At 54.4% G+C, this 23,538-nt stretch overlaps 12 protein-coding genes across 12 annotated transcripts; 6 read left to right on the top strand and 6 right to left on the bottom strand.

Annotated features, from left to right (window-relative positions):
• Positions 1-1,124: 1,124 nt before the first annotated feature.
• MYCGRDRAFT_34411 (uncharacterized protein) lies at positions 1,125-2,060 on the bottom strand (the record flags this gene model as incomplete). Its single annotated transcript, XM_003856206.1, has 1 exon — positions 1,125-2,060. One exon carries the CDS (start codon positions 2,058-2,060, stop codon positions 1,125-1,127), a length of 936 nt encoding a protein of 311 aa, XP_003856254.1.
• Positions 2,061-2,610: 550 nt separating this feature from the next.
• MYCGRDRAFT_107165 (uncharacterized protein) lies at positions 2,611-4,031 on the bottom strand (the record flags this gene model as incomplete). The annotated part of the gene is made up of 1 exon (XM_003856205.1): positions 2,611-4,031. One exon carries the CDS (start codon positions 3,904-3,906, stop codon positions 2,755-2,757), a length of 1,152 nt encoding a protein of 383 aa, XP_003856253.1.
• Positions 4,032-4,731: 700 nt separating this feature from the next.
• MYCGRDRAFT_102388 (uncharacterized protein) lies at positions 4,732-5,452 on the bottom strand (the record flags this gene model as incomplete). The annotated part of the gene is made up of 1 exon (XM_003856204.1): positions 4,732-5,452. The coding sequence occupies one exon, from the start codon at positions 5,433-5,435 to the stop codon at positions 4,788-4,790; it is 648 nt and encodes a 215-aa protein (XP_003856252.1).
• Positions 5,453-6,212: 760 nt separating this feature from the next.
• Positions 6,213-6,967, bottom strand: MYCGRDRAFT_102387 (uncharacterized protein; the record flags this gene model as incomplete). Its single annotated transcript, XM_003856203.1, has 1 exon — positions 6,213-6,967. A coding segment is annotated over one exon (549 nt), but the record flags the coding sequence as incomplete, so codon positions are not given.
• Positions 6,968-7,220: 253 nt separating this feature from the next.
• On the bottom strand, positions 7,221-8,450 carry MYCGRDRAFT_102384 (uncharacterized protein; the record flags this gene model as incomplete). Its single annotated transcript, XM_003856202.1, has 2 exons — positions 7,221-8,027; positions 8,099-8,450. The coding sequence occupies 2 exons, from the start codon at positions 8,390-8,392 to the stop codon at positions 7,563-7,565; spliced, it is 759 nt and encodes a 252-aa protein (XP_003856250.1).
• Positions 8,451-8,734: 284 nt separating this feature from the next.
• MYCGRDRAFT_89327 (uncharacterized protein) lies at positions 8,735-10,297 on the top strand (the record flags this gene model as incomplete). Its single annotated transcript, XM_003857353.1, has 1 exon — positions 8,735-10,297. One exon carries the CDS (start codon positions 8,735-8,737, stop codon positions 10,295-10,297), a length of 1,563 nt encoding a protein of 520 aa, XP_003857401.1.
• Positions 10,298-11,146: 849 nt separating this feature from the next.
• Positions 11,147-12,799, top strand: MYCGRDRAFT_89326 (uncharacterized protein; the record flags this gene model as incomplete). The annotated part of the gene is made up of 1 exon (XM_003857354.1): positions 11,147-12,799. One exon carries the CDS (start codon positions 11,147-11,149, stop codon positions 12,797-12,799), a length of 1,653 nt encoding a protein of 550 aa, XP_003857402.1.
• A 180-nt stretch (positions 12,800-12,979) lies between these two features.
• MYCGRDRAFT_83726 (uncharacterized protein) lies at positions 12,980-14,718 on the bottom strand (the record flags this gene model as incomplete). Its single annotated transcript, XM_003856201.1, has 2 exons — positions 12,980-14,358; positions 14,415-14,718. 2 exons carry the CDS (start codon positions 14,716-14,718, stop codon positions 12,980-12,982), a joined length of 1,683 nt encoding a protein of 560 aa, XP_003856249.1.
• Positions 14,719-15,170: 452 nt separating this feature from the next.
• On the top strand, positions 15,171-16,775 carry CIT3 (citrate synthase; the record flags this gene model as incomplete). Its single annotated transcript, XM_003857355.1, has 2 exons — positions 15,171-15,342; positions 15,408-16,775. The coding sequence occupies 2 exons, from the start codon at positions 15,295-15,297 to the stop codon at positions 16,773-16,775; spliced, it is 1,416 nt and encodes a 471-aa protein (XP_003857403.1).
• Positions 16,776-17,059: 284 nt separating this feature from the next.
• MYCGRDRAFT_34265 (uncharacterized protein) lies at positions 17,060-20,071 on the top strand (the record flags this gene model as incomplete). The annotated part of the gene is made up of 4 exons (XM_003857356.1): positions 17,060-17,845; positions 17,888-18,665; positions 18,728-18,887; positions 18,940-20,071. The coding sequence occupies 4 exons, from the start codon at positions 17,060-17,062 to the stop codon at positions 20,069-20,071; spliced, it is 2,856 nt and encodes a 951-aa protein (XP_003857404.1).
• Positions 20,072-21,111: 1,040 nt separating this feature from the next.
• Positions 21,112-21,943, top strand: MYCGRDRAFT_89322 (uncharacterized protein; the record flags this gene model as incomplete). The annotated part of the gene is made up of 3 exons (XM_003857357.1): positions 21,112-21,192; positions 21,246-21,339; positions 21,507-21,943. The coding sequence occupies 3 exons, from the start codon at positions 21,112-21,114 to the stop codon at positions 21,941-21,943; spliced, it is 612 nt and encodes a 203-aa protein (XP_003857405.1).
• Positions 21,944-22,336: 393 nt separating this feature from the next.
• MYCGRDRAFT_89321 (uncharacterized protein) lies at positions 22,337-22,993 on the top strand (the record flags this gene model as incomplete). The annotated part of the gene is made up of 2 exons (XM_003857358.1): positions 22,337-22,571; positions 22,629-22,993. The coding sequence occupies 2 exons, from the start codon at positions 22,337-22,339 to the stop codon at positions 22,991-22,993; spliced, it is 600 nt and encodes a 199-aa protein (XP_003857406.1).
• Positions 22,994-23,538: the final 545 nt, after the last annotated feature.

Genomic DNA, 23,538 nt, shown 5'->3' with positions numbered 1-23,538 from the left:
CTCGAGGAGGCTTCGAAGCAATTGAGCCCTTTCGCGCCGAAGTCGAGGAAAGAACGCGAAATGGTGAAAGTCTCGTGCAAATTACGGAAGCCCTCGCCGCCAAAGGCTATCAATGCTCATCAAAGACACTCTCCCGCTATCGTCTAGCATGGGGCATTCGGCAGCGTGCGGCCGGGAGGACAGTCGGATATAAGTATCCAAACCGCAAACGCAAGGCTGTCGGGCCTTTGCCGAAGAAGCGGAACTCGGAGCACAACAAGAAAGAAATCACAGAGCGTACTGCGCGAGGCGAAACGGCGGAGCAGATCGCGGATGCGTTGGGCGCTCAGGGTATCGTGCTCAAGAAGGGTGCGAGTACGATTTGGCGGTTGCAGACGTACTGGGGTCTGATTCCCTACGATGAGTCGAGAGCGCGAGGCAACAAGAACCGGAAGCCTGGAGCAGCTGCCGGCGAATCTGGACCACCAGCCAAGAGAGTGCGGCGTAAGAAGAAGGACCCAAGACCTCCTGCAGATCCGACCGCCTTTTATCCGAGTAATTGTCAACATGGGCCGCAAAAGCGTGGCCCTGCGACTGCTGCTGGCAGTGCTCTGACAAATTTATTTCAAGTCGGATCCAATCCGGACCCTGGATCTGATTCTGAACAAGAGCCACTTCCCATGATGGACGACTATACGCCGCCGCCGCCAGCGGCGAGTACACACGGAGACAACTCGTTCAGCGATGCGGCAGACCTGATGTCTGCGGAGTTCTTGGTGGATTTGGCAACCAGCACGCTGATAGCTGCCAAGCATGTTCGAGAGTTATACACAGCCCGGCAAATGCGAGCACCCATGCCTGGCTCAACGGGCAACCAACCTCCGACTGACCAAGATCTTGCCAATGCCAAACAGAAAGTGCGAGAGGCCGCAGGCGTCATGTTCGATCTTGCTCTACCCACGGTCGCCGCACCGTCATGATATCAGCCTGTTCGAGTAGCATCTACGGATTTCACCATTGGATCGTGATGATAGAATCTTCATTGGAGCTTGAGATGTCTGGACCAAAGATCATACCACGATACCTTCCCTCTGCTGGGCGGAGCTCCAACGATATCCACAACGTCAGACTCTTCGCCAAGCTCCCTACACACAGTACGCTGGCGTGAGTCCAGCTTTGCAGTATTCGACGAACAGCTCCTCGAACGCCGCCACCACACTTTCTGGCAAAGGCTCGCCCTCGCACGACTTTAGATTCTGCTCCATTTGCTCCGTGCTGCTGGCTCCCAAAATGACTGCATCCTGGCTGGCTAGCGCAGAATGATGCATCAACCACCTCAAGGTCGCATCCTTGAGCTTCACACCAGCCTCATCACACGCCTTTGTCAGAATCTCCTGGAGCTTGAGAGATGTGTCGTTGATATAGACAGATTTGAAGATCTTGATCTTGTCCATTCGACTTCCAGGAGGAGGTTCACGGAGCTCACTGGCAGTTCTGCTGAAGTATCCGCCAGCCAGTGGAGAGTAGGCATAGAACGCCATGTTGAGATGTCTCAGGGTTGGGAAGAGCTCCTTCTCTGCGGACCGAGATAACGGGTTGTAGCCGCCTTGATACACTGTTGGCAAGATCCAACCCTTTGTCTGACAGATGTCATGGATCTCCTCGACTTCCTCTCTGGTAAAGTTGGATATTCCGAACCTGTCAATCTTGCCAGCTTTGTGTAGATCGTTCATAGCTTTACATGAATCTTCGAGCGGTGTCTGTCGATCTGGGCCATGAAAGTAAAAAAGATCGATTTTCTCCTGCTTCAATGCTGTCAAGGAAGCATCGCATGCATTCATGATCTTGTCGTAGGTGAGATGTCCAGGCACGAATCCGGGAGCCTTCGTCGCGATGGTGAAGTTCTTCTGTGCCTCTGGAATCTCACCCAGTACCTCTTCGCTGCGTCCGCCGTTATACACACGTGCCGTGTCCAGCTCGGTGACATTGTGAGCTCGGAGGAGGTCTAGGACAGATTGCAGCGCCTCGGCTGAGCCCTTTTCCGCGGAACTTGAGGCGACAGAGCTGCCCATAAGGTCCATCAGACCGGCGATAATCTTGACCATGGTGAGAGTGGATGCAGAAAGATCGAGATGGTCTTGTGCGGAGGTATGGCTGCTGGATAGAATCGTCGTCAGGCCGGAATGTTATGCAGTATCTGTCAGTTTGATCGCTTGCTGTCAGAATGTCAATGAGCAGCAACACTTCTTGGCCAGCTCCAGGGCGTCGTGAAGAAGACTATTGGCAACATGCCACAATCCCCGTTGCTCGGAGCTTAAAAGCTGTCGATCTTTAGCTGCAAGGGTATAGTTCCAATAGCGGTGACGATGAATCCTGCTCTCGTCTCACAAATCAATGGAGTTTATGAATTGGCTTGGAGATTTGTGCATGATCCCTTTTTGTGCCTCACGTCTTCCCAGGAGTTCGCAACCAGCTCTTTACGACATGCTTCTTCGGACCAAGCTTCGCTTAGGACTTGTGCATCTGAAACTCTATTTGTGCAAGATGCCGGGTTTTATGCAATTTGTGCTGGGATCAAGTCGACATCTATCGAGCGTGTACACTTCGCTGAGTGAAATCCTTATATCGCACAGCTATCAATAGTGAGCTACGTCGTTGACTGGAGACATGACTGAGTGGACCATGCCATGTATAAGCACGCCGAAATCAACCAAGAAGAAAACATCGAACTGCGATCTGCCAACCTCGCCTCAATCGCTCTTTCACACACTCTTTCTACGCAGGCCTTCCATTCTTGAGATAAGCGTTCGCCAGAGTCGTAATCAAGGGCTTCGCAACCGGTGCCACGGTATCCCAATTCTTCTTGCCCTTTTCCAGCATGCCGTTGAAGTTCGGACCGCCCTTCTTTTTCGAGCGGGGCTTTCTACCATCGTGGTCGTCGTAGTCGTCGTAACGATGGCGGTCGTCGCGCCTCGGAGCGTCTCGTGGATCCCGAGGTTCATGCCGACGTTCTCGGCGTGGGTCGCGTCCGTCGGTCCTGTAGCCGCGGTCGTAGTCATCTCGCGGCTGTCTTTTTGGACGATCTGTGCCGTAGCCATCGTCATATCTGGCGGGCTTTTCTTCACGGCGTCGCCGTGGTGGTGCGTAATCTGGTTCGGTATCTTCGTCGTTTGGATATGCTGTGCGGCGGTCGCGTGTCGACTTCCTACGCGATGGCTCTTCATACGCATCTCTTGGAGGTTTGCTATGCCGCGGAGGCTCATAGTCGTTGTATCCGTTCTTTTCCCTATGGTTCGACTTGCTTCTTTGTGGAAGCTCGTATTCGTTTCGTGGTGACCGCGTGGATTTGCTCCGTCGCGGTGGTTCTGGATCGTCGTATCGCTCTCGATCGCGATCTCTATCACGTCCTTGAGAGCGCCTTGGTGGCTCATCATAGTCGTCTCTGCTTCTGTGAGATGTGCGCCGAGGGAGTTCCTCGTCGTAAGGATTCCGTTCCTTGCGTCGACGAGATGCATATGGGTCCCTCTCGACATCCTCACGTGGATCCCTTCGACTTGACTTGCTCTTTCGGGGCGCGTAAGAATCATCGTCTGCTGGCCCGCTTCGTGAAGCCGGGACTGCCTCTATGCCATCGTCTCCGGCTTTGAAATGTCCGCCACGACGGTCTTCCCCTATGGGAGGCGGTGGGATATCCGGCTCGTCTGGAGCCTTCTCATTTGACGAGCGGTGTCGTCGAGGTGGAGGGGTAGCATCGTCTTCGTCGCTCCCATCATATTCATTCCGTCTGCTTGAGCGTCCATTTGATCTCGGCTCGTACGTTTTCGGTCTCCGGTAGTAGTCCTCGTCGGGGACGTCGTCATAATCTCGAGGAGTTGACCTTCGAGATCGGTGCTCTCTCGAGGTCGGTCTGTCGTCTGGATAGGCCATGCCGTGTCGCGATACTGTAGTCTCGTGCGGGCCGGTCTGCGCTCGGGAATCGTACCTAAAACGTCACGATAGATCTCGATAGTGGTCTTGGTCAAGTACAGTGCGCAAAGGGAGACGGTTCTTGCCAACTCGGGATGCGGTACTTCATAAGTGTTCCCGATTCTATTCACATCTCAGCGCATGCACGTTGATGTCACCAAAACTGTTGACCCGCAGCGAAATCTCGCCTCGGACGAACAGCGCACAACCACGTCGTCCATGCCGCCCGTGGGGTACCTCCGTGATCCCGCTCAAACTGCAACGCATTTGACGAACTCCGGAGGCTTAGACTGTGCAGTCAGCGCGAGAGACTGGAGGTATTGATCTCAGGAGGTATGTATGTAGACGGGCAAGCAACGACCAGCGACCATTTGATTCTCTCGTGCATACATGGAGAAGTGCGAGCCACTGGAGTCCGGGCTACGTGCTGCAGTTTGAGCCGCGCCATGGAGGTACGGGAAACTCTGTGGCATTCTGTGCTGCTCGTATGCATCAAAGTGACGCGGTGTGATGTCTACCTTAGCGAAGGAGTTGTGCCCGAATTTGCGAAAGTTGAGCACGAACACAGCACTTCTCGAATCGCTTGGGTGGCTTGACGATAAAGTCTTGACACAATAGCCAAGTTCACGAGGAGAACCATGGAATATGCATACATTGAAACAACAAGCTCCCGTCCTGCTACCATTACTCAGCTTCTCGATCCGAGAGTAATGTGGCCGAGACATTCCAACAACGACGATAATGCAAAGCCTGAAGTCTGCACACGCTTGTGCAGGTCGGCAGTTGTCTGACAGCGCGTACATCCACCGTACACCTACATCCACGTGGTACATGCTACCCTTTCACGCTGCACCACCTCGCTGCTCGCCACCACTGCCCTCGTCTGCTTCCACATAGGCCTGCAGCCTGGATCTGGGCGTTCCTGGTGCAGATTCCTGCTCGGGTCCCGTCTCGCGTCCGTCACCCTTGCGTGATCGCATGTCGGCCATTGACCTTGACTTGCGGGTTAGAAGTTCATGGTGCTTGGCGAAATTGTCCACGTGTAATACACGATGCGAGCTTGCATGGTTCAGCGCAGAAGGTGTTGCGACGCTTTCTAGCGTTCCTGGGCTATCATGGTCTTTCTGATCGACAACATGTTTGATCTGACCCGGTACGCCGAATTTTAGATTCTCACGAGTTCCGGCGCTGCCAGTGTTCCAGATATCCGCACGCCGCACTTCATGTGGAAGCTTGGACGACTGAGGCAGTGCTTGTGGGCTCCACTGCATGGAAGACGCTCGTCGACCAAGTGGTGTTGCGAAAGGAGAGACTGTCGGCCGGGCCCTTGGTTGGGGTTGTCCACCACGAGGCAAGTTAGGCGTGAGAGCCTTGGTCAGGGCCTTCCTCAGTTCGACTACTTCCTCGCTCTTCTCTGCCAGCTCTCGTTGCTCGTTGCGGTGGTTCTCTTGCGTTTTGCTCAGCTCGCGAGTAAGCCGTTCGATGAGCATTTTGGCGCAGCTGTCTCGCTCTTGCTGCTCGTTGCGGTCAGCTGCTTGCAACTTGTCGAGCTTTTGGATGAGACGGTCGATCTCATCGTCCTTCTTCTCCATGATCGCCGCGCCGCGCGAAATGATCTCTTGCTGCTGCGAGACGACTGCGCTGTTTCGTGCTGCCACCTCTCTGATCTTGTGGAGCAGATCGTCCTTCTTGGCGAGCATGTCGTCCATTTCTTCCTGATTTTCCTTCTGCGCATCATACATGGAGCTCCGCAGGTGCTGAATTTGCTGTTGAGCAGCTAGACACTGCTGAGTCTTTTGGTGGAGCCTCGATGACATCTCCCACATAGCCAACTCGTGTTTCCTCGTCAACTCCTGAGCCAATTTCTGCATAGCGCTGTCATGCCCTTCCGCCATGGTCACGGACTTGTCCAGCTCCACTTCGTAGCGAGCATTCGATTCGGTACAGTCTCGCAGTCTTTGACATAGCGAGGCAACTTTGTTGCTTTCGCTTTGACGTTCCGAGCGAAACTGTGATGCAAGATCCTCGCTGTAACGGAGGCTGCCTTGGAGTTCTCGTACGCGATCTTCTAGCGCCACCTGCATCAGAATGTAATTTAGCATGTCAATCATTTGCTGTACCCATGCCATGGTGCTTACAATTTCGCGATCTCTGAAAGCAACCCCTTCGGGAGCGGGGCATTCGGCAGTTCCCTGTGCTGAAAGCTCTGGCGTGACCCATGATGGACTGCTCACGCCATACGATTTTTGCAGATAGGGCGTTCCTTGATGGTCAATGGAGTCGTGGTGACCATCAACATGTGCCCCGTTCCGAGAGTATGGCACAGAGTAGTCATGCTGCAGAGGTGAGGTAGGTATGTCCTCGCTTTCTGGAGGAGTGAAACGATTAGGTCGCATATCGTCAAGACGGTCCTCCAGATTTGATACATCTTGCTCCACGCCGGCAATACGATCTGTGAGACCTCGTACATCGGCGCGCACGGAGTTGAAGAGCTGCCAGAAGAGCGGACCTGATGGCAGAGCCGACGGGGCGGAAGGCATCGATGGGAAGTCATTAGGACGATTGGCCCAGTGCGGCGAGACGCCGAGCGGCGAGGCTCTCTGGCTTGAACCCATCGATAGCAGGTTCAGCGAAGCTTGCATGGAATTGAGGCGCGCTTTGACGTCTTCGAGGTGGTTGGAAAACATGTCGATGGGTGCCGTTTGAGAGAACTGAAGGCGCGGAGAGCGGCTGAAAGTCGATGCCATCTCATTGACCCGATCCTTGACCGTGAGCAATTCGTTGAGGAATGTTGTCTGGTCCATTCTGTTTGTCATCAGGTAGCAGATTTGATAATTGACACTCTTCAGTCGTGTTTGCTTGATGAAGATCGTGATGGTCAGAGGTTTGCCAGGGCTGAGGCTAGACAATGATGGGAAGGCAATGTATGTCGGAAGGGAGACAGCTACACGTAAGGAGCCGCGTCACGGGTCTTAGTAGAAGCCGTGGTACCTTGTGGAGCAACTTGCCGAGATCAGAGTTTGTCCGTATCAGAAGCAAGACTGCGGAGAGTGAGACGTGAAGAGAGGTTCGGGTCGGGATGAGGTGTCGATGTGGTAATAAAGTAGTTCTAGCCAGCGAAGCTCCGATTGAGTCTCGGGCGGAAAAGTCTTGGACTGCATCTGCTAGCACGAAAGCTCTGGGAAGAAGAGGGTACGCATTACCTTGAATTTCAGGAGTACATCACTAGGAGAAGCCGTGCATCCACATGAGGACACCCACGAAGTCACACAGCTCGGCAGAAAGGTAGAAGAAAGAAGCCCGCACTCCTCAGTCGGCGAATCATTACCTCTTTTGTTCTGGGATTCTCATTTGGTAAGTATCTCTCTTCTAACAAACTCCATATCGCGTCCTGGGTATCCCCGAGCTGTTCCATCCGAGCTCATGCACCCAGTGGGTGACTATGCACATCGTAAAATCGTTCTTTTGGTCCCCCGGGAGGCCACTTGCTCAACTCCCCTTGCGACATAGCCATGCCGCTTCAGCTATGATACACCCCGAAACGCCGTCGCAAATGATCCGCAGTCATCCGTAATCATACACAGCACGCCATGCATATCCAGAAGAGAGGTACTGTCCTAGACGGTGAACTTGGCCTTCGCACGGCTGCTACCGGTGTGAGCAGAATCAGCGTGACCGCTGAACTCAATCACCTCGTTTGGCTGCAGGTCGAGCACGTCCTTGAAGTTCTTGCCGATACGTTCAAGACGCTTACGGCTCTCGAGCGGATCCGCAGCCTCATCCTTGCGGCCCTTGGGCGCCTGGCCAGCGGTTCTGGTCCACAGACCCACACGCCAGAATGCCTTGCGGATGTTGACCACGACTCCCATCACCTCGTTGTCGCTCTCATCCTCGAGCATCTCGCCAATCGCGGCGAGCATGATGTTGAGCCAGGTCTCGTCACTGGCCTTTGTGCCCTTGTAAGTGTATGCCCAGCGTCCACCGTGCTTGTTTTGCTGGTCCTCCCACTCTGGTCGCACGCCCTGCTTGAAGAGGTGGTAGTCGGACTTCTGCGCGAGCTCGGATGCTGGTGTGATGTTGTTCTAGAGCGAGTCAGTTAGACGCTGTCGGATGAAGAAGACACCACGTGCGAGATTGGATGGGCGGCACTTACGTAGATGCCCCAGAACTCCTCAACGCTGTTGAAGCTGATGACTTCCTTGAGCAGCTCGTTCCAGTCCTGCTTGCCGCTCGGTGGCTTGGTGAACCACAGCGTCCACGTGTGCTGCAGCTGGTGCTTGACATTGAAGTTCGAAGGGTCGTCGAAGACTGTGACGACGTCGCCGCTGTTGGCACTCTTCTCGCCATTGGTCGCGCCATTCGTGGCGTCAGTCATGGCACCGTCAGGTGAGATAGGAATGGTGCTGAGATCCACAGGCTCGGATGGGTTCTTTGCGACTTCAGCCATGGTTCTTGGTTGTGAAAGGTGCGTGAGAGGTGAGTGACAGTGTCGAGCGAGCGAGGCAGCTTGAGCACAGGTCGGAGTGTGGAGAATCGGCCGTGGATTTGCGGCGAATGAACAAGGTAAGGTAGTGTCGTGAGGGATGAGGGTGACCGTTGTCTGGAAGTGAAGAAGCCGCGATAAATCTCATGCGGAAGAGCCGTCCGGGTCGGGTCGGGTAGCCGCTACTGTGATCAATTCACACTTGAGCAGCGACGACTTGACTTCCACAATTCACACACAAGTCCGACCCTTCGTATGATATCGCAGCTATGCACTGATTGGTGGTCGCTTGATTGAGTTAGCGAAATGTCCTCGATAGGGAGTGGAAGCAGCACGGCTATCACAAACCCTGGAACTGCGCAGGCCGACATCGTCAATGCGGGAGAAGATCGACATGTCGATAGCGATGAAGAGGACGCCTCCTCTACAGACACATATGGACAACGACCTGGACGCTTCTATGGACCGGATAGCTCTTGGAGGTTCTACACCCGCAACGAACGCGGACTTGCAGCATCTCTTGATCAAGCTGTCTGCAATGACTTGAGCCTGCAGCTTTACAACGTCCATGCATTCAAGGCTAGTCTGCGCAATGCGGATGCGTCAAATGTGAAACGTTGGCAGAGCAAGCAGCGGTGGGTTTTGGCCAAGGACACCAAACGCCGTGGGCCTTTCCAGCCACGTCCAAAGTTTTCTGCTTGGCCACTCAAGCCAAGTTCTGTTCCACGGGCGAGCGAGATATGGGGAGCAGTCCCAGTTGAAGACGAGCATAAAGATGCAACAGTACTCGCAAGGAACCCCGAGCCATGGAAGCCGAGCCTTGATTTGCAAGAAGAGCTCAAAGCGGTGTTCCTCCGGCAAGCAAAGGAGCAGCTCTATGAACACAGACGCCGCTCCGTGCCTCGTAGGACTGCCAGTGAGCGGTATAGAGACTCGCGGGACTCGCTCGTCGCAACGTCCCCGAAGGTTCACTTGCCCGACGATGATGCAGAAAGTTCAACGAACGGCGATTCTCGTAGTGATTCTCGTGGAAGTACTTTCTACCACAGCAGCCCTGAGCAGACCCCGGAATTCATGGATGATGATGAAGCCGCCGGTGCCATTCTGCAGCCCACAGTCCGACACTTGATATCGAAGCAGGACGAGCTGCTGAACGCTCTTCATCTGAGCCGCCTAGGGCAGCATCACGACCCCTCTGCTACGTGGAAGAAGCAACGTTCGTCGCGCAACAATTCTCGGGCGAGCACATTGGCATCGAATCTGCAACAGGCTTCCGACACACACAGACGCGATGCTTCAGACGTCAAACCCCAATATCATGATGGTCAAAGATCTTCAGAGACAGAGACGAAGCCTAGTGTAAAGCAAGGACGAAAGCGAAAGAGGAAGCTCGGACAACGAGACTGGAGCGAGGTTCTCGGGATGGCCGCGATGATGGGATGGGATAAAGCCGTGGTCGATCGTGCGGCGCGAAGATGCGCCGCGCTCTTCGACGAGGGGATGAGCATGCGTTTCATGACCGGGGACATGTCTGCCATGGTTGAGGAGAAAGTCGTTGAATATGTGCCTGACATGGTGCCCGCCATTGACGACCGCACAGCGCCAGATCACAAGTTACCAGTGGTCGATCTTTATGCTTTCTTCTGCCCGTACTCGTCTTGCGACCGCCATGAGCAGCCATACACAAAGCGATGGCGCTTGACGGAGCATCTGACACGAAAGCACAATCACACATGCCAGAAGTTCGAAGCCGATGACGGTGACAATACGAGCAAAGCGCGGCACAGCACCATCGACCTTTCATCGCGATCATCGTCTTCATCAGAAGCTGGAGAAGAAGTTGATGAAGGGGAAGCAGACGACGAGTGACACGAATCAGCAGCATTGCGTGAGCATCGAAATACTGCGGACCGTTGATAAGTCCGCCAGCAGAGGGAACGACCCTCCGATCGTTGTACTTGCTGAGACCGAGCAACGAGCAATGGGTTCGGGCAATGCCTGATCTGAAGTCACGGAGCACAAAGACAAAGCACCCTTCGACGTCTAGGTAGGTAGGTGACCAGTTTGCTGGAGATGCATTGTGTTCTCTCTATTGCATGCATTGACCTCGAGCCTCGTCCGGTTGAAGCTCTACGACATCGTTGTATTGGCTTGTGCTTCAATACCAGCGAAGTGTTCCTGCATTGTGTTGAAAACGTCAAGCGAATAGTACGAGAGCTTCTGACCTTCCGCATTGGGCCTCGCCTCGAAGTGTCATCGGCGAAAGGATTCAATGCCGCTGCAATCTATTGGCCGTCCACTCCGCAGCTACCTCAGTACCCCGGTATGCTTACACCATGAATCCTGGTATCTTGTTGCCTGAATGTGCAATGCTCAAGACTTATCTGGCGAAACTCCACCACAAGACCGAACCTGCTGCCTAGAATGAGGAACACCTCAGTGAAGATGTCCAACTCCGGTGTCCGAATAGACAACTATATACAGGACCTCATCCGAGGAGACTCTGACAGTGTTTCACTTCCGCCAGTTGACGAAGTCTTCACAGATCGATCGCACCTAACGACAGCCTTCGTTGAGAATCGCCAGGAAACACCAGAAGCTCGTGCGAAAGCGAACGAGATCGCAGAAGACAGAGCAGCCAGTACTTCGACAGCTGCCCGATCGCAACTGAGCTCACCAGCGCTATCAGCAGTCTCTCTACCAGAGTCAGAATCAGAAATGGCTCCTCTCGCCGCGCCGCCGGACTATGCTACTGCTACTGCCGACAGGCCTCGTGCCCGGCCAGACTTCGATGGGGTTACCAGCCCGCAAACGACATACTCTAGCTTTCGACAGGGCGCAAGTGATACCACAACAGCAAATGCCACAGAGTCTCAACCACGGAGCATGAGCGATGCCAGACAACGCGTTGCAGATGAAGAAACCGGCCTGCTCACACAGAAAAAGAAATCCAGGAGTACACGATCATGCTGGTCCCGCTGGTGTTCAGCTCCGTTGGCCACCTGCCGCACAATTCTTGTCATTGCTCTCATCATTGTAATAATAATTCTGGCCGCAGCTCCAGGTGGACACACAAGCAATGACGGCAGCCATGTTGGTGCTCCTGGGAATCCCGACCGCGGCAAATTGCCGTCCAGTCCCAACCAGCCGACTCCCTGGTTTCCACACTCCAATGAATGTCCCTATGATGTCTACACTGATGTTCTGACGTACGACTTTGCCGATCTCGACAATTTCGCCTTTCTAGAGCTCATGGAAGAGACCGAATACCTCTCTCACAAAATCCAAGGCAAGGTGATCGTCAGACCAGCCAAAGACGTAAATCAGGAAGCCGACATCAGAATACAAATCCGTTACGCTACCACGTCTCCATGGCAAGTGGTCAGCTCCAAGTGCGAGACGACACAAGATTCATTTGTCCTTCATCTCCCAAAGGTGGAAGGCTCCGCGCGATCGAGATCTGGACGACCATGTCTAGGAGTTTTTGCCAGTATAGACGTTCGACCAGGCTTGACGTTGAATGATTGGACACTCACGACTGGAAATTTGAACATCGAAGTCGTGGATGGCCTCTTCAGCCGAAAATCCAGTGAAATTCTGCAAGGTCATATGCAGATCACTGGCAAATCCACCTTCAACGCGGTGAGTGGCGCCTGCAAAATCGCCCACTGGTCTGCCCGACACACCATCATCGAGACCATCTCAGGCTCAATCCACGGCTTCTTCGACCTGCTCGACCTCCTCTCTCTCAAAACCACTTCCGGAACCATCGGTTGCACTGTCGACCCCAAAGACGCGGATCCAGACGCTCCAGCTCCAGCGTACCTCAGTGTCACCTCCATCTCCGGCACCGTCGACGTGCGCTTACCTACGACTGGATCCCTTCCAAAACGGGACTATCAGACCCGACTCGAGACCGTCTCCTCCAATATCCGCGGCGCGTTCATTCATGGCAGCTCCACCAGCATCCACACCAGCTCCGGCGATGTGCACATCGAGCTATTGCCCTACGTGATGGACTCGCGGACTGTACCGAGCATTCACACTTCCACTCATTCCGGTACCACTGCTATCCGTGTCTTACCGCCGCATACGTTTCCGGGCGACTCATGGGGTAAACTCCGTTCGGAACACAAGTCCAGCTCCATCAGCGGCACGATGCACATCACATACCCGGATGAGTGGGAAGGGCTGGCAACGGCTGATTCGACGAGCGGGACCATCTCAATCCGAGGCAGAGACGTCAAAATCATTGGCGACTCGAAGTCGGTGGGGGCTTTCAGACACGTTGTCGCGAAAAAGGGAGATGGGATGGGGAGGGTTGGTGTTAGGACTGTGAGCGGGACGATTGATGTGAGAATAGGTGAGTAGTGAATGGGCTTGGGGAGGGATCACGATGTCACGATTAGGAATGCATGCTTCGCATGTTCATAGAGAATGATGGGCAAGATGTTCTTTTGGGTTTGCACTGTTCAAGCAGCGGCTCTCTGTCGTTTCCTATACGGCCTGTCTTTGGCTTTCGCTGTTCACACTACCTATACACCGAGACATCTAAAAGGATCCCTCTGTATTACCATCTCCCATACTCTTGCTGCCACTGCTGCCCGCCTGGATCGAGCCAATAATGCCATCCATGTAGTTCGAGCCACTCCACTTCTGATGCGTCAACACATCACAGCCCGTCTCCTTCTCTCTCCGCTGCACGATTTCCACATACGCTTTCATGCCCTCAGTCTTGTACGCCTTCGCCAGCTCGTTCGAGATCGTCGCTGTGCTGTGCAAACCGGCGAGAGATACGAGCTGGAGTACGAAGCCGTGCTTGGCAAGGTCCCAAATGAAGTTCTTCAAATCGTGATCGCTGAAGCCGTGGGCAGACCAGTTGAAGCTGGGTGACAAGTTGTAGACCAGCTTCTTCTCGGGCAGCACGTCGCGGATCTCCTTGGCAAAGCCGGCGGCCTTCGCAACGCTTGGGTCGCCGGTCTCTAGCCACAGGAGATCAGCGTAGGGTCCAAAAGCGATGGCACGCTTCGTGGCTGCGGCAAGACCGGCTTTATAGTGGTAAAAGCCTTCTCGTGTGCGCGGAGCATCCCAGTTGAACAGCACAGGGCTGCCTGCAACCTCTGCCGCCGCCTTCCTTCGCTGGTACAGCGGCAGGTTGCGATTCTCCTTGATCTGCTTCAGGTATGCTCCAGCGTCTTTGCCGGCAGCATTGATGTGTGCCTCCGCGGCCTCGTCGAATGTGACCAGCTTGTGGTTCTTGACCCAGTCGGCCTCGAACTTGTCGATCTCAGGTCCTGATGCACCATTCATCTCCATAATCTGCATCGTCTCGGCGAGTGGCTCCACATCTTCTGTCACTCCGAGGATAAATTCGTGGTCCCTAGCATCCACAGCACTGCTGAGCAGCTTTCCACTCTCGCTGTCGGTGCGAGCAATAACCAGGTTCTCGCAGCCCATCAAATCCCATTGGAACCGTGCAGCTACAAGGCGGCTGATGTGATCACCGACTGGAACCAACACCTTGCCCGCAAGATGTCCGCATTTCTTTCCGCCGTGAAGCTGATCCTCGAAATGTACTGCCGCCGCACCATTCTCCGCAAACAACTTCGCCAGCTTGAGAACAGCACTGAGACCTCCATGTCCAGTGTCGCCGTCTGCTACAATAGGTCGGAGATAATCGATGTATGGTGTCTTCTTTCGCTCTTCTGGGCTCATCTTCATCCTCGCATCGTAACTTCTCCTGTCGTGCAACTGCTGCGCCTTGAACAATCGCTGGACCTGGTTGGGTACCGTGTTGTATGGGTAGTCGCCAAAATCCGGGCTGACTTCGTTCGTCGTTGTGAGTACGGAGGAGCAAGCCCAGCCGGAGACATAGAGGATCTCCTGATGTGCAGCTTGTTGTGTCATTTGGATCGGGTCAATGGCACCCACTGGAGGCATAATCAGTATACTTGCAACAGTCCAGTGGCTCGTTAATCAGACACACTTGTATGTACGGGCTTGCCCTCAGCATTTCGTTCTTCCAACAAGTTGAACAGTTTCCGAGCCGTCAAGCTCGAAGGATAGACCTGTTGAAGAGTCCCACGCTTGCTCACAACTTGTTCCGGTTGGTATGGACGCTTGATGCCCTTGTATCTCGGACTCGCCCACCACTCCTTGACCTGTTGTACCTGTTGATCGAATATCTCTTGCTCGGCATCTGGTTTCTCCGATTCCTTCAACAGCTGGAACGAGTCGGTCGGCTGGGTCGAAGGTAGAGGTGGGTTGACTGGCGAGAGTGTCGACGCCATTCGTACGGCGGCCAATGTGGCTCGGGGTGTAACTTGTGTCGCGATCGGTTGGTATAGACACCGTCTTTGCTGTCTCAACGCTCGCGAAGCAGTGCGAAACATGGTGTCGTCGTGCTGGGAGAGCTCAATGTGGTAGCCCAGAAGGAGCTGTGGGAATGGATGTTCTTGAAAGATGTGACTCGCAGAATGATCGTTCTATCTTCCCATGACAGACCCTCGAAGAACTGCTTAGAAATGAGGAAGAGAACCGCTTATTGCCATATGTTTCTCGCCAGCGGGTATACTTTCATACCCTCCACCCGATGTCGGTCTCTCGGGCGAGTTCACCCGTGCAAGGCTGGTACACCTCGGCTACTGCAGGTCCAAGACTTCTCGAGCCTCTGACGACAGAATGGATTGACGATTTGTTCCGACGACAGACTTTCGCAATTGTTGCCGGTAGCGACCTCGGCCATATTTCCCTCGCATTGCCAGATCTGTGAAGCTCTATCAACTACAACACCGATTCCAGAAGAATTTGTTGCTGGAGACCCAAGCAAGCTATACCGACACTCACTCATACCGACACAACACATCATGGCTTTGTCTGCACGGTCAGCCACTCGGGCGCTGCGAGCTTCCAAGGTAAGCAGAGCTCCTATGTCAAGGCAGCGATGGTCTGTGTCAATACTGACCAACATCGTTCACAGCTCAATGCTCCCGTCGTCCTCAATGCCTCCCGCAGCTATGCTACCGCCGAGCCCGACCTCAAGGAAACCCTCAAGTCCGTCATCCCGGAGAAGCGTGAATTGCTCAAGAAGGTCAAGGCACACTCCTCCAAGACTATTGGCGAAGTCAAGATCGAGAACACTCTGGGTGGAATGCGTGGCTTGAAGGCTATGGTCTGGGAAGGCTCCGTATTGGACGCCAACGAGGGCATTCGATTCCACGGCAAGACCATCAAGGATTGCCAAAAGGAGCTGCCAAAGGGCACTAGCGGAACTGAGATGTTGCCAGAGGCCATGTTCTGGCTGCTGCTCACTGGCCAGGTTCCCAGCACCAACCAGGTCCGTGTCTTCAGCAAGGAGCTCGCCGAGAAGGCTCAGCTGCCACAATTCGTCAACAAGATGCTCGACGACTTCCCTAAGGACCTCCACCCAATGACCCAGTTCGCATGTGCAGTCTCAGCGCTCAACTACGAGTCCGCCTTTGCCAAGGCATACGAGCGCGGTATCAACAAGGCCGACTACTGGGAGCCAACTTTCGACGACTCCATCAGCCTCCTGGCCAAGCTCCCAACCATTGCCGCCAAGATCCACCAGAACGCCTACTGCGGCGGCGGCGCTCTTCCAGCGGAGGTTGATGTCAACCAGGATTGGTCCTACAATTTCGCCGCCATGCTCGGCAAGGCCGGCAAGGAGAACGAGAACTTTCAGGATCTCCTCCGTCTCTACCTCGCCCTTCACGGTGACCACGAAGGCGGTAACGTCTCCGCCCACGCCACCCACTTGGTTGGATCCGCGCTCAGCGATCCTTTCCTTTCCTACTCCGCTGGTCTTCAAGGTCTGGCCGGCCCACTCCACGGCCTCGCTGCGCAGGAGGTGCTCCGCTGGATCCTTCAGATGCAGGAGCACGTCGGCAAGAACTTCAGCGACCAGGATGTCAAGGACTACTTGTGGACGACTCTCAAGTCAGGCCGCGTCGTGCCCGGCTACGGCCACGCTGTGCTCCGCAAGCCCGATCCCCGATTCGAGGCGCTCATGGACTTTGCCTCCAGCCGCAAGGAGATCGCCGCTGACCCAGTCTTCCAGCTCGTGAAGAAGAACAGCGAAATCGCTCCAGGAGTCTTGACCGAGCACGGCAAGACCAAGAACCCCTTCCCCAACGTTGACTCCAGCTCCGGTGTCTTGTTCCACCACTACGGTTTCCACAACACCCTTTACTACACTGCCACTTTCGGTGTCAGCAGAGGTCTTGGACCGCTCGCTCAGCTCATCTGGGACCGCGCACTTGGTCTGCCGATTGAGCGTCCCAAGTCGATTGATCTCAAGGGTCTCTTAAAACTTGCGGAGGCATAGATGTTGATGGATTCAAGTAGCATACAGCTTATGTTTGAATGAATTGAAATGGCAAATCTCTCCAGCATGATGAGTTCAGGCAGTCCACCTCGACGCGTATGCTAAACGTTACATGTCGTTTGGTCATTGAATTGGCACGCAGTATACATTCGGTAAGAAGTTGTTTCGTTTCATGGCGGAATGTCTTCCGCTGAAGCTCTTGAGGTCATCGGCCAACTTTACTTTGGCATGTGTAAATGTTTCCCCAAGCTTCCCTCCTTCGCTTCTAAACCACAACCCACGACATGGAAGTTCAAGATCTGAGTCCTGCACAATGTGTGCTACTTACAGTTCATCTCGCCTCCGAATCAAACATCAAAGCCCTACACTCCTTCACGCCTACACGATCTGACGCCCTCGACCCCGAACTTGTCCTACGAATCCTCCTCACATACCTTCCTGAAGCTGTCGATCCGAGCGAGTACTCCGACTACGTTGGCGAGGTCTGTTCACGACTGTACCTCAACGTCGACCGTGAAGATGTGCCAGTGAACACAGCTCCTGTCAAAGACCTCTCGGAAGAACAAGCACAGAAACGCGTCCGGAAGCTACGTTTACTCAAGATCGAGCCGCCCAAGTTCCCGCCTCATGCGCCCAGAGACCTACTCACATGGTTTTTGTGTCATCGAGCGTACAGGATAGACTCGGAGACTGGCTTGCTAAACCTCGTTCCCGCCTTGATCGAGCCATTCCTCGGCCGCAATGATTTCATTCGCACGTGGTACATCGCAGTTGTGCTGCCGCTACTTCGACTGGAGATCGAGTACTATCCTGAGGATCCATCCATGGTGCTACCGTTGAATGAATTCGAAGAGTTGTCGGGCAGGAAAGGCATTGACTTTCTTATGAAAAAGGCAGCGGAGCCAGAGAAGGAGCAAGTGGAGGATGAATCGCAGAGCAGAATAAGTCGGGACATCAAGAGCTTGGTTGGGCCGTGGATGTATGGACATACACACCGAAAACGTCGTAAACTTGATCGTAAGAATGAACAAGCACCCTCTCAGCCAGTCGAGGAAGGTCTCTCCAACGGCGTCAGCAAGATTGGGCTTGAAGGTGTTAAGGAGTCGGACAAGACCGGACACGATTGGGAGCAAATGTACCGCTGGATGGTTCAGAAGTCAGTAGATGAGTTTGGGCTGGTTGCGAGCGCTGTTGAGAACTGGGACGGTCCTAGTGATGTCGATTTGGGCGGCTACGATCAAAAGGGAATATCCTACTTGGATGAGGACTTGCAGCGGAAGCTCGAATTACAGTATGCGCAGGCGGCTTTTGCAAGCTGCTATGCTGCGCAGACGAACGACGAGGAGACGGTCCGCAGCTCACACAACGTTCTCGCCAGATTGGCTGAGCTGCTAGACTTCAAGCCGCCTCCAGATCTCGCGACTAGCGTCGACTCGCTGCCGCAGATTGAGCGGCATGCCACGAAAATCGAACAGTCGGAGTCGGTGGCGGACCTCTTTCCAGATGCTCTGCTACGTTCAGAACATCCTCTGACTACACCGAGAGTGGAGACCTACATGCTGCTTCAGATGATGGTGTATAGCGCATACCAATTTTCTGGACTGGGTCATCCGATCTCGCTTGTAAACGTCGCAAAGCTACACTTCTATGCTGATGCGGCCGAGCAAATGGAGGTGCTACGAAAGATGCTACGCTCAGCTTCCAAGAGCGGTGCTCGGAAAGACCCTTCGCAATGGGAGTCTGATCATGCGAAGCTGCTTTGGCTTTGGAATTGGGGTATCAAGCCCGGCCCAAATGAGCCCGAAGAGAAAGAGGGAGCTGGAGTCCTGGGCAAAATTCAGAAGGACGATTTTGAGGATGAGATGTTGCGAGCCTTTGTGGAAACAAGCTGTGAGTATACGGATGAGGGAACAGGACCGGGCTGAGCATACCGCTGACGATTGAACATATAGGTTACCAATTCGCAATCGATTCGTACGTCGCCGCAAAGCCAGAGGGCTCCGAAGCCCGTTCGCGAGTCGAGGGCGTAATACTGGAGAAGGCGATGGAAGCATACGACAGTGCGAGCAACGGTAATAAGACGAGAGGCGGCATGAAAAGGGCGAACGATATGTAAGATCCCATGGGCCTCACTCAGATTGAATTTTGTGCTGACGCGATCTAGCCTCCTTGCCTTTCGACAGCAGTTCTCCAAGAGTGCACGTTTCCAACAAGCCAGTGCACTCATAGCTGCTACACATTCATTGTCATTTTACTCTCTGAAACTGCAGCACGGGGTTCCCTTCCAGCCCGTCAGTATACGTGTCAGCAAGGATCCGCTGTCTCTCATCAGCAAGCTTCTTGAACAAAATTCGAGGAGCTACACAAAGCTGGACGATCTTGTCGATATTGGCCGAAACTTGGTCTCTGCTGGGCTTGTCTCGGATGAGGACGACGACGGCGCAAATCGAGAAGTCACAAACGCGGGAGATTTATCCCGGAGAAGGAAAGATGCCGAAAGGCGAGTCACATTCATGGCGATCGAGGCTGCACTGAGAGAAGACGACTTCGAGACAGCCTACTCTTACATCGTCAACAAGCTCTCGCCGTCGGGAGCGGACATTGAGGCACCCAATGCTTCAAAACAGCCGTCCCGCAAAGGCCATGCAAGACTCTCAAGCCGAGCGAGGAACGACACCGAAGACGACATCTCCTGGCGCGCGGCCTTCCTCGCAGGACGATATCGACCATCAACAAGCACACCACCCACACTCCGCCGCCTCGAGCAACGAACAGAACTCCTCTCTCTCGCCCTCCTTTTAGCACCCGCATCCGCTCTCACCGAAATCCTCGCAGCCTGGCGCCGCTGCGAAGAAGAAACTACATCCTTACACCTGGCTCAGCAGCAAGCAGAGAAAGACTTTGACGACCGTGCCGACAAACGCCTCAGCGCGAACGACTACAGTGCACTCCCTGGCAACTTCACGTACCATGACCAGCAACCCGACCTCGTCCTCAATCAGACACGCCGCGAAGTCCGTCCGCGAGGCGACGACGATGCGCCGCTCAGTATGTTCGACTTGACGCGCAACGCAGCAAAGGCGCTCAGCAAGAATGCGTTCCCGCTGGGTGAGGCGGCGGCGAGGTCTTCAGGCGAGCATAATCGGGCGATGGACAGTGATGATGGACAGGGCAGCGATGCTCAGGGGCAGCATGTGAGGAAGCGAGATATGGTCGCAAACGCGGCGAGTGGTGCACTGGCGAGTGGGCTGGGCTGGGTGTTAGGTGCTTCGCCTGCCCCCGCACCTGAGAGATGAGTGTAGGTTACAGCAATGGACGATACGCAAGATGAAGACACACTCCTCGTGTTCGACGAGAGACGACCTTCCACTCTGCCTTTACGCCCTTTCGAGATGTCACGACAGGTCGTCCAAACCGCGGAGCGATTTGCTCAGTCAGCCGCACGCCTAGTAAGGGGGCATGCCACACCGGCTGCACGCCTATGACTTTGACGTGCTAAGTTGGCTGCACATGTGAGGCAGACTAGCTAAGTGACCAGAACGCCCATTTGGATGTCGGGCTAACTTACCTGGCCAGCTTTTCGGTCCTGCTGCGAAAGTTGCTGCACCGTGTCCTGCCACGCTATGGGTTTGCCAAATACGTGTACCTGACTGGTTTCCCAGGCTCGCTGCTACACGTCCTGACCACCGTGCTAACGCTTGTTCGGGATCGTACCCGTCATGGCTATACGACCGTCTGACCGAGTGACCTGCCTGTCCGACCAGCGTATCTGTACGCCTAGATAAGCCGGCATGCCGACGTACACGGACGGTCATCTAAGACGGCATGCCACTGTACATGAACGGTTAATGAACATGGTATACCAGTGTACCTGCCCAGTCTCGTAAGCCGGCATGCCAACGAAGCTGTTCTATCATTCGACCAGGCATGCCAATGTCTCTGCACAGCTATTCAGGTGGCCTATCACGTGAAATCTGCCACGAATGCCTGTGATTGGCGCATGTGTCAGGCATGTTGTATGCGATGTGTGAGGTATGTGAGTAGAGTGGGCCTGGAAGCATCCCAAGAAAGAAACACGTCACTTTCACTTCACTTCACACTTCCTGCACGGGTCTTTCCATGGCAACCCTGCTCCGATCTCATCGATCCACCATTTCTCAAACATCGTCGCCGCATTTTGCAACACAGCTTCAACACACTTTGAACATACATCCACCACACATCAACATCCACACTCACCACACATCCAACATACCTCTAACACACACACCCCATACGCTAAGGTATGTAGTGTAGCAGCTACCATTCATCGCGCGTGCATACTAAAGTCCCCCAGATGGCTACCAACGACTTCACACCTCGCGAGGACGAGATCATGGCCGCCGCATGGCGCTGTTTCGAGGGTGGAGAGCCCAAGGTCCGTATTGAAATGATCACATGAAGATAATCACAACACTAAAATCCACGCAGGTCGACTTCAAGAAGCTTGCGCCGCTCGTGGGAATGGGGAATCCGGGCTCTGCTAAGAATGCATGGGCTAAGATCAAGAAGAAGCTCGCCGCAGGTACCAACGACTTCACTGTGCGCGAGCTTCAGATCATGGCTTGCGCCTGGCGCTGTAAGTCTCTAAGAATTCAAGACCTGCAGCGTAGTCCCGGATCGTCTCTTGGGCTATGCCAGGTCCTGCTCTGCGTCGATTCCATATTGTTTAGGCATCGCTGACTTCTCCAGCTTTCGAGGGAGAGCCGAAGGTCGATTTCAAGAAGCTCGCCCCGCTCGTTGACATGGGCAATCCGGGTTCTGCTAAGAATGCATGGGCCAAAATCAAGAAGAAGCTTGCCGCGCGCGCTCTCGAAGTGGCTGGTGACACCGAGGCAATGACTACCACCACCTCCACTCCAAAGCCCAAGGCGACACCGAAGAAGCGCGCGAGGTCCGAACTCAAGAAGGAAGACACTGGTAGCGACGATGGTGACGAGAGTCCTGTCAAGAAGGTGAAGGCGACTCCGAAGAAGGGTCGTGGTAAGAAGGCTGTCGGCGAGCTCGTTGGCAGTGACGATGAGAAGGTCGATGAGAGAGTCGATGAGGTCGTTGGGGTTGAAGAGGTGCCAGTGAAGGCAGGGGCTGTGGACGCCGATCACTCGGTCGATACGGGTGACCTGCTCTGATTACGGATGAATCCGAGTTGCGACAAGATGACAACGCTCTCCTTCTTCATGTGCACACACCAAGCCCTTCAGGCGAAATTCGTACTATGCGCTTTGAGCGGTACCACGGAGATGCTTCCATGGCCTTCGGGCACAAGGGCATAGACCAGAACCGGAAATTTGACACCATCTTCTGCGGATTGTTCATGCGTGTGACTCGGTCGGGTGAATGAAGGGAAGGAAGGTGTTTTTAGTGTAGATTAATTCACTTCATCTGCTTCCACGCGCCGAACCCACCTTAGGGATTCCTCTTCCGCCTCAAATCATCATTTCTCTTCCTTCTCTACAACATTCTCTTTCTCTCTTCAGCATCAACTTCAGCCTGCCACCACCAACCAAGTTCCCATCTCCAACATGGCCACTCCAATCAAAGCAGCAACCCCAACAAAAGGGGCCACTCCAGCCAAAGGCACGACCGCCTTCACCCAGCGCGAGCTCGAGCTGCTCTCCAAAGCCTTCACCTGCATGAAGGGAGACGTCGCCATCGACTACCCCAAATTCGCCCTCGCCACCGGTCTTGCAAACCCCAACTCGGCCAAAGCTTCCTGGCACAGCCTCAAGAAGAAGATCGACAAGATGAGTGGTGACAGTACATGACAAGCTCCTCAATCCGAGAACGAATCCAATGACTAATATGTGTCTTCAGGCCAGTCAGATGCAGGAGACGGTACTCCCAAGAAGCGCAAGGCGGACAGTGACGATGCGGACGGAAATGGAGAAGAGGCCGCTACTCCGGTCAAGAAGAAGGCTCGCACCCCGGCCAAGGCCAAAGCCAAGGCGACTCCGAAGATGACTGAGGGCGACGACGATAGCGGTGCGGCCGGGGTGAAGGCCGAGAAGAACGACGAGGATGGTGGCGAGCTCGCTGTGGCTGCTCCAGCCGTCGCTACGCCAAAGGCTCGCAAGCGCGCCCCAGCGAAGGCCAAGGCGACTCCGAAGGTGGCTGAGAGCGATGGCGTCGGCGCTGCCGCCGGAGGTGAAGGCCGAGAAGGACATCGAGGATGGCAATAAGCTCGCTGCGACTGCTCAGCCTCGCAAGTCGGCTACTCCCAAAGCCAAGACTCCCGCGAAGAAGGTCGTCAAGCAGGAGGAGACTGGTGAAAACGAGGGCCAGGGCCAGGGCGAGGTGTCCGAAGAAGGCTGAAACCCAAGCCCTCATACAGGATGCGTTACGATGACTGCGTACATGCGCAAACGACCACATTGGCCAGAGCTAGATTGAAATAGCTTCTTCCTCGGTAGCCTAAACTGGTAGAATTCACGACTCGTTTGAATGAAGAAGCGCCTTTTCCACGTGCTTCCATTTCTATGAGATTCGCTGTGGTCAGGCTTCCTGGAGGACAACAGGAGCTGGACAGTCCCCAAGAGGTGGACTTAGAGATCTTTGTGTGAATGACAGCGGCCGTGATAGGTGACTTTACGACTAATCAGCAGACATGTGCCCAGGTAGGTTGCCAGGAGTTCGATCGGCGTGCAGGAAGACAGGTAGTTGAGCAGGACGTGAAGATAGCCGTCCAGGTGGGCGTGCAGGCAATTTCGTACATGCTAAACAGTCG

The sequence above is a fragment of the Zymoseptoria tritici genome, chromosome 1, assembly GCF_000219625.1.
Source record: "Zymoseptoria tritici IPO323 chromosome 1, whole genome shotgun sequence".
Lineage (NCBI taxonomy): Eukaryota > Fungi > Ascomycota > Dothideomycetes > Mycosphaerellales > Mycosphaerellaceae > Zymoseptoria > Zymoseptoria tritici.
Note: the sequence above shows the minus strand (reverse complement) of the source record. Positions and strands in the feature narration are given on the sequence as shown.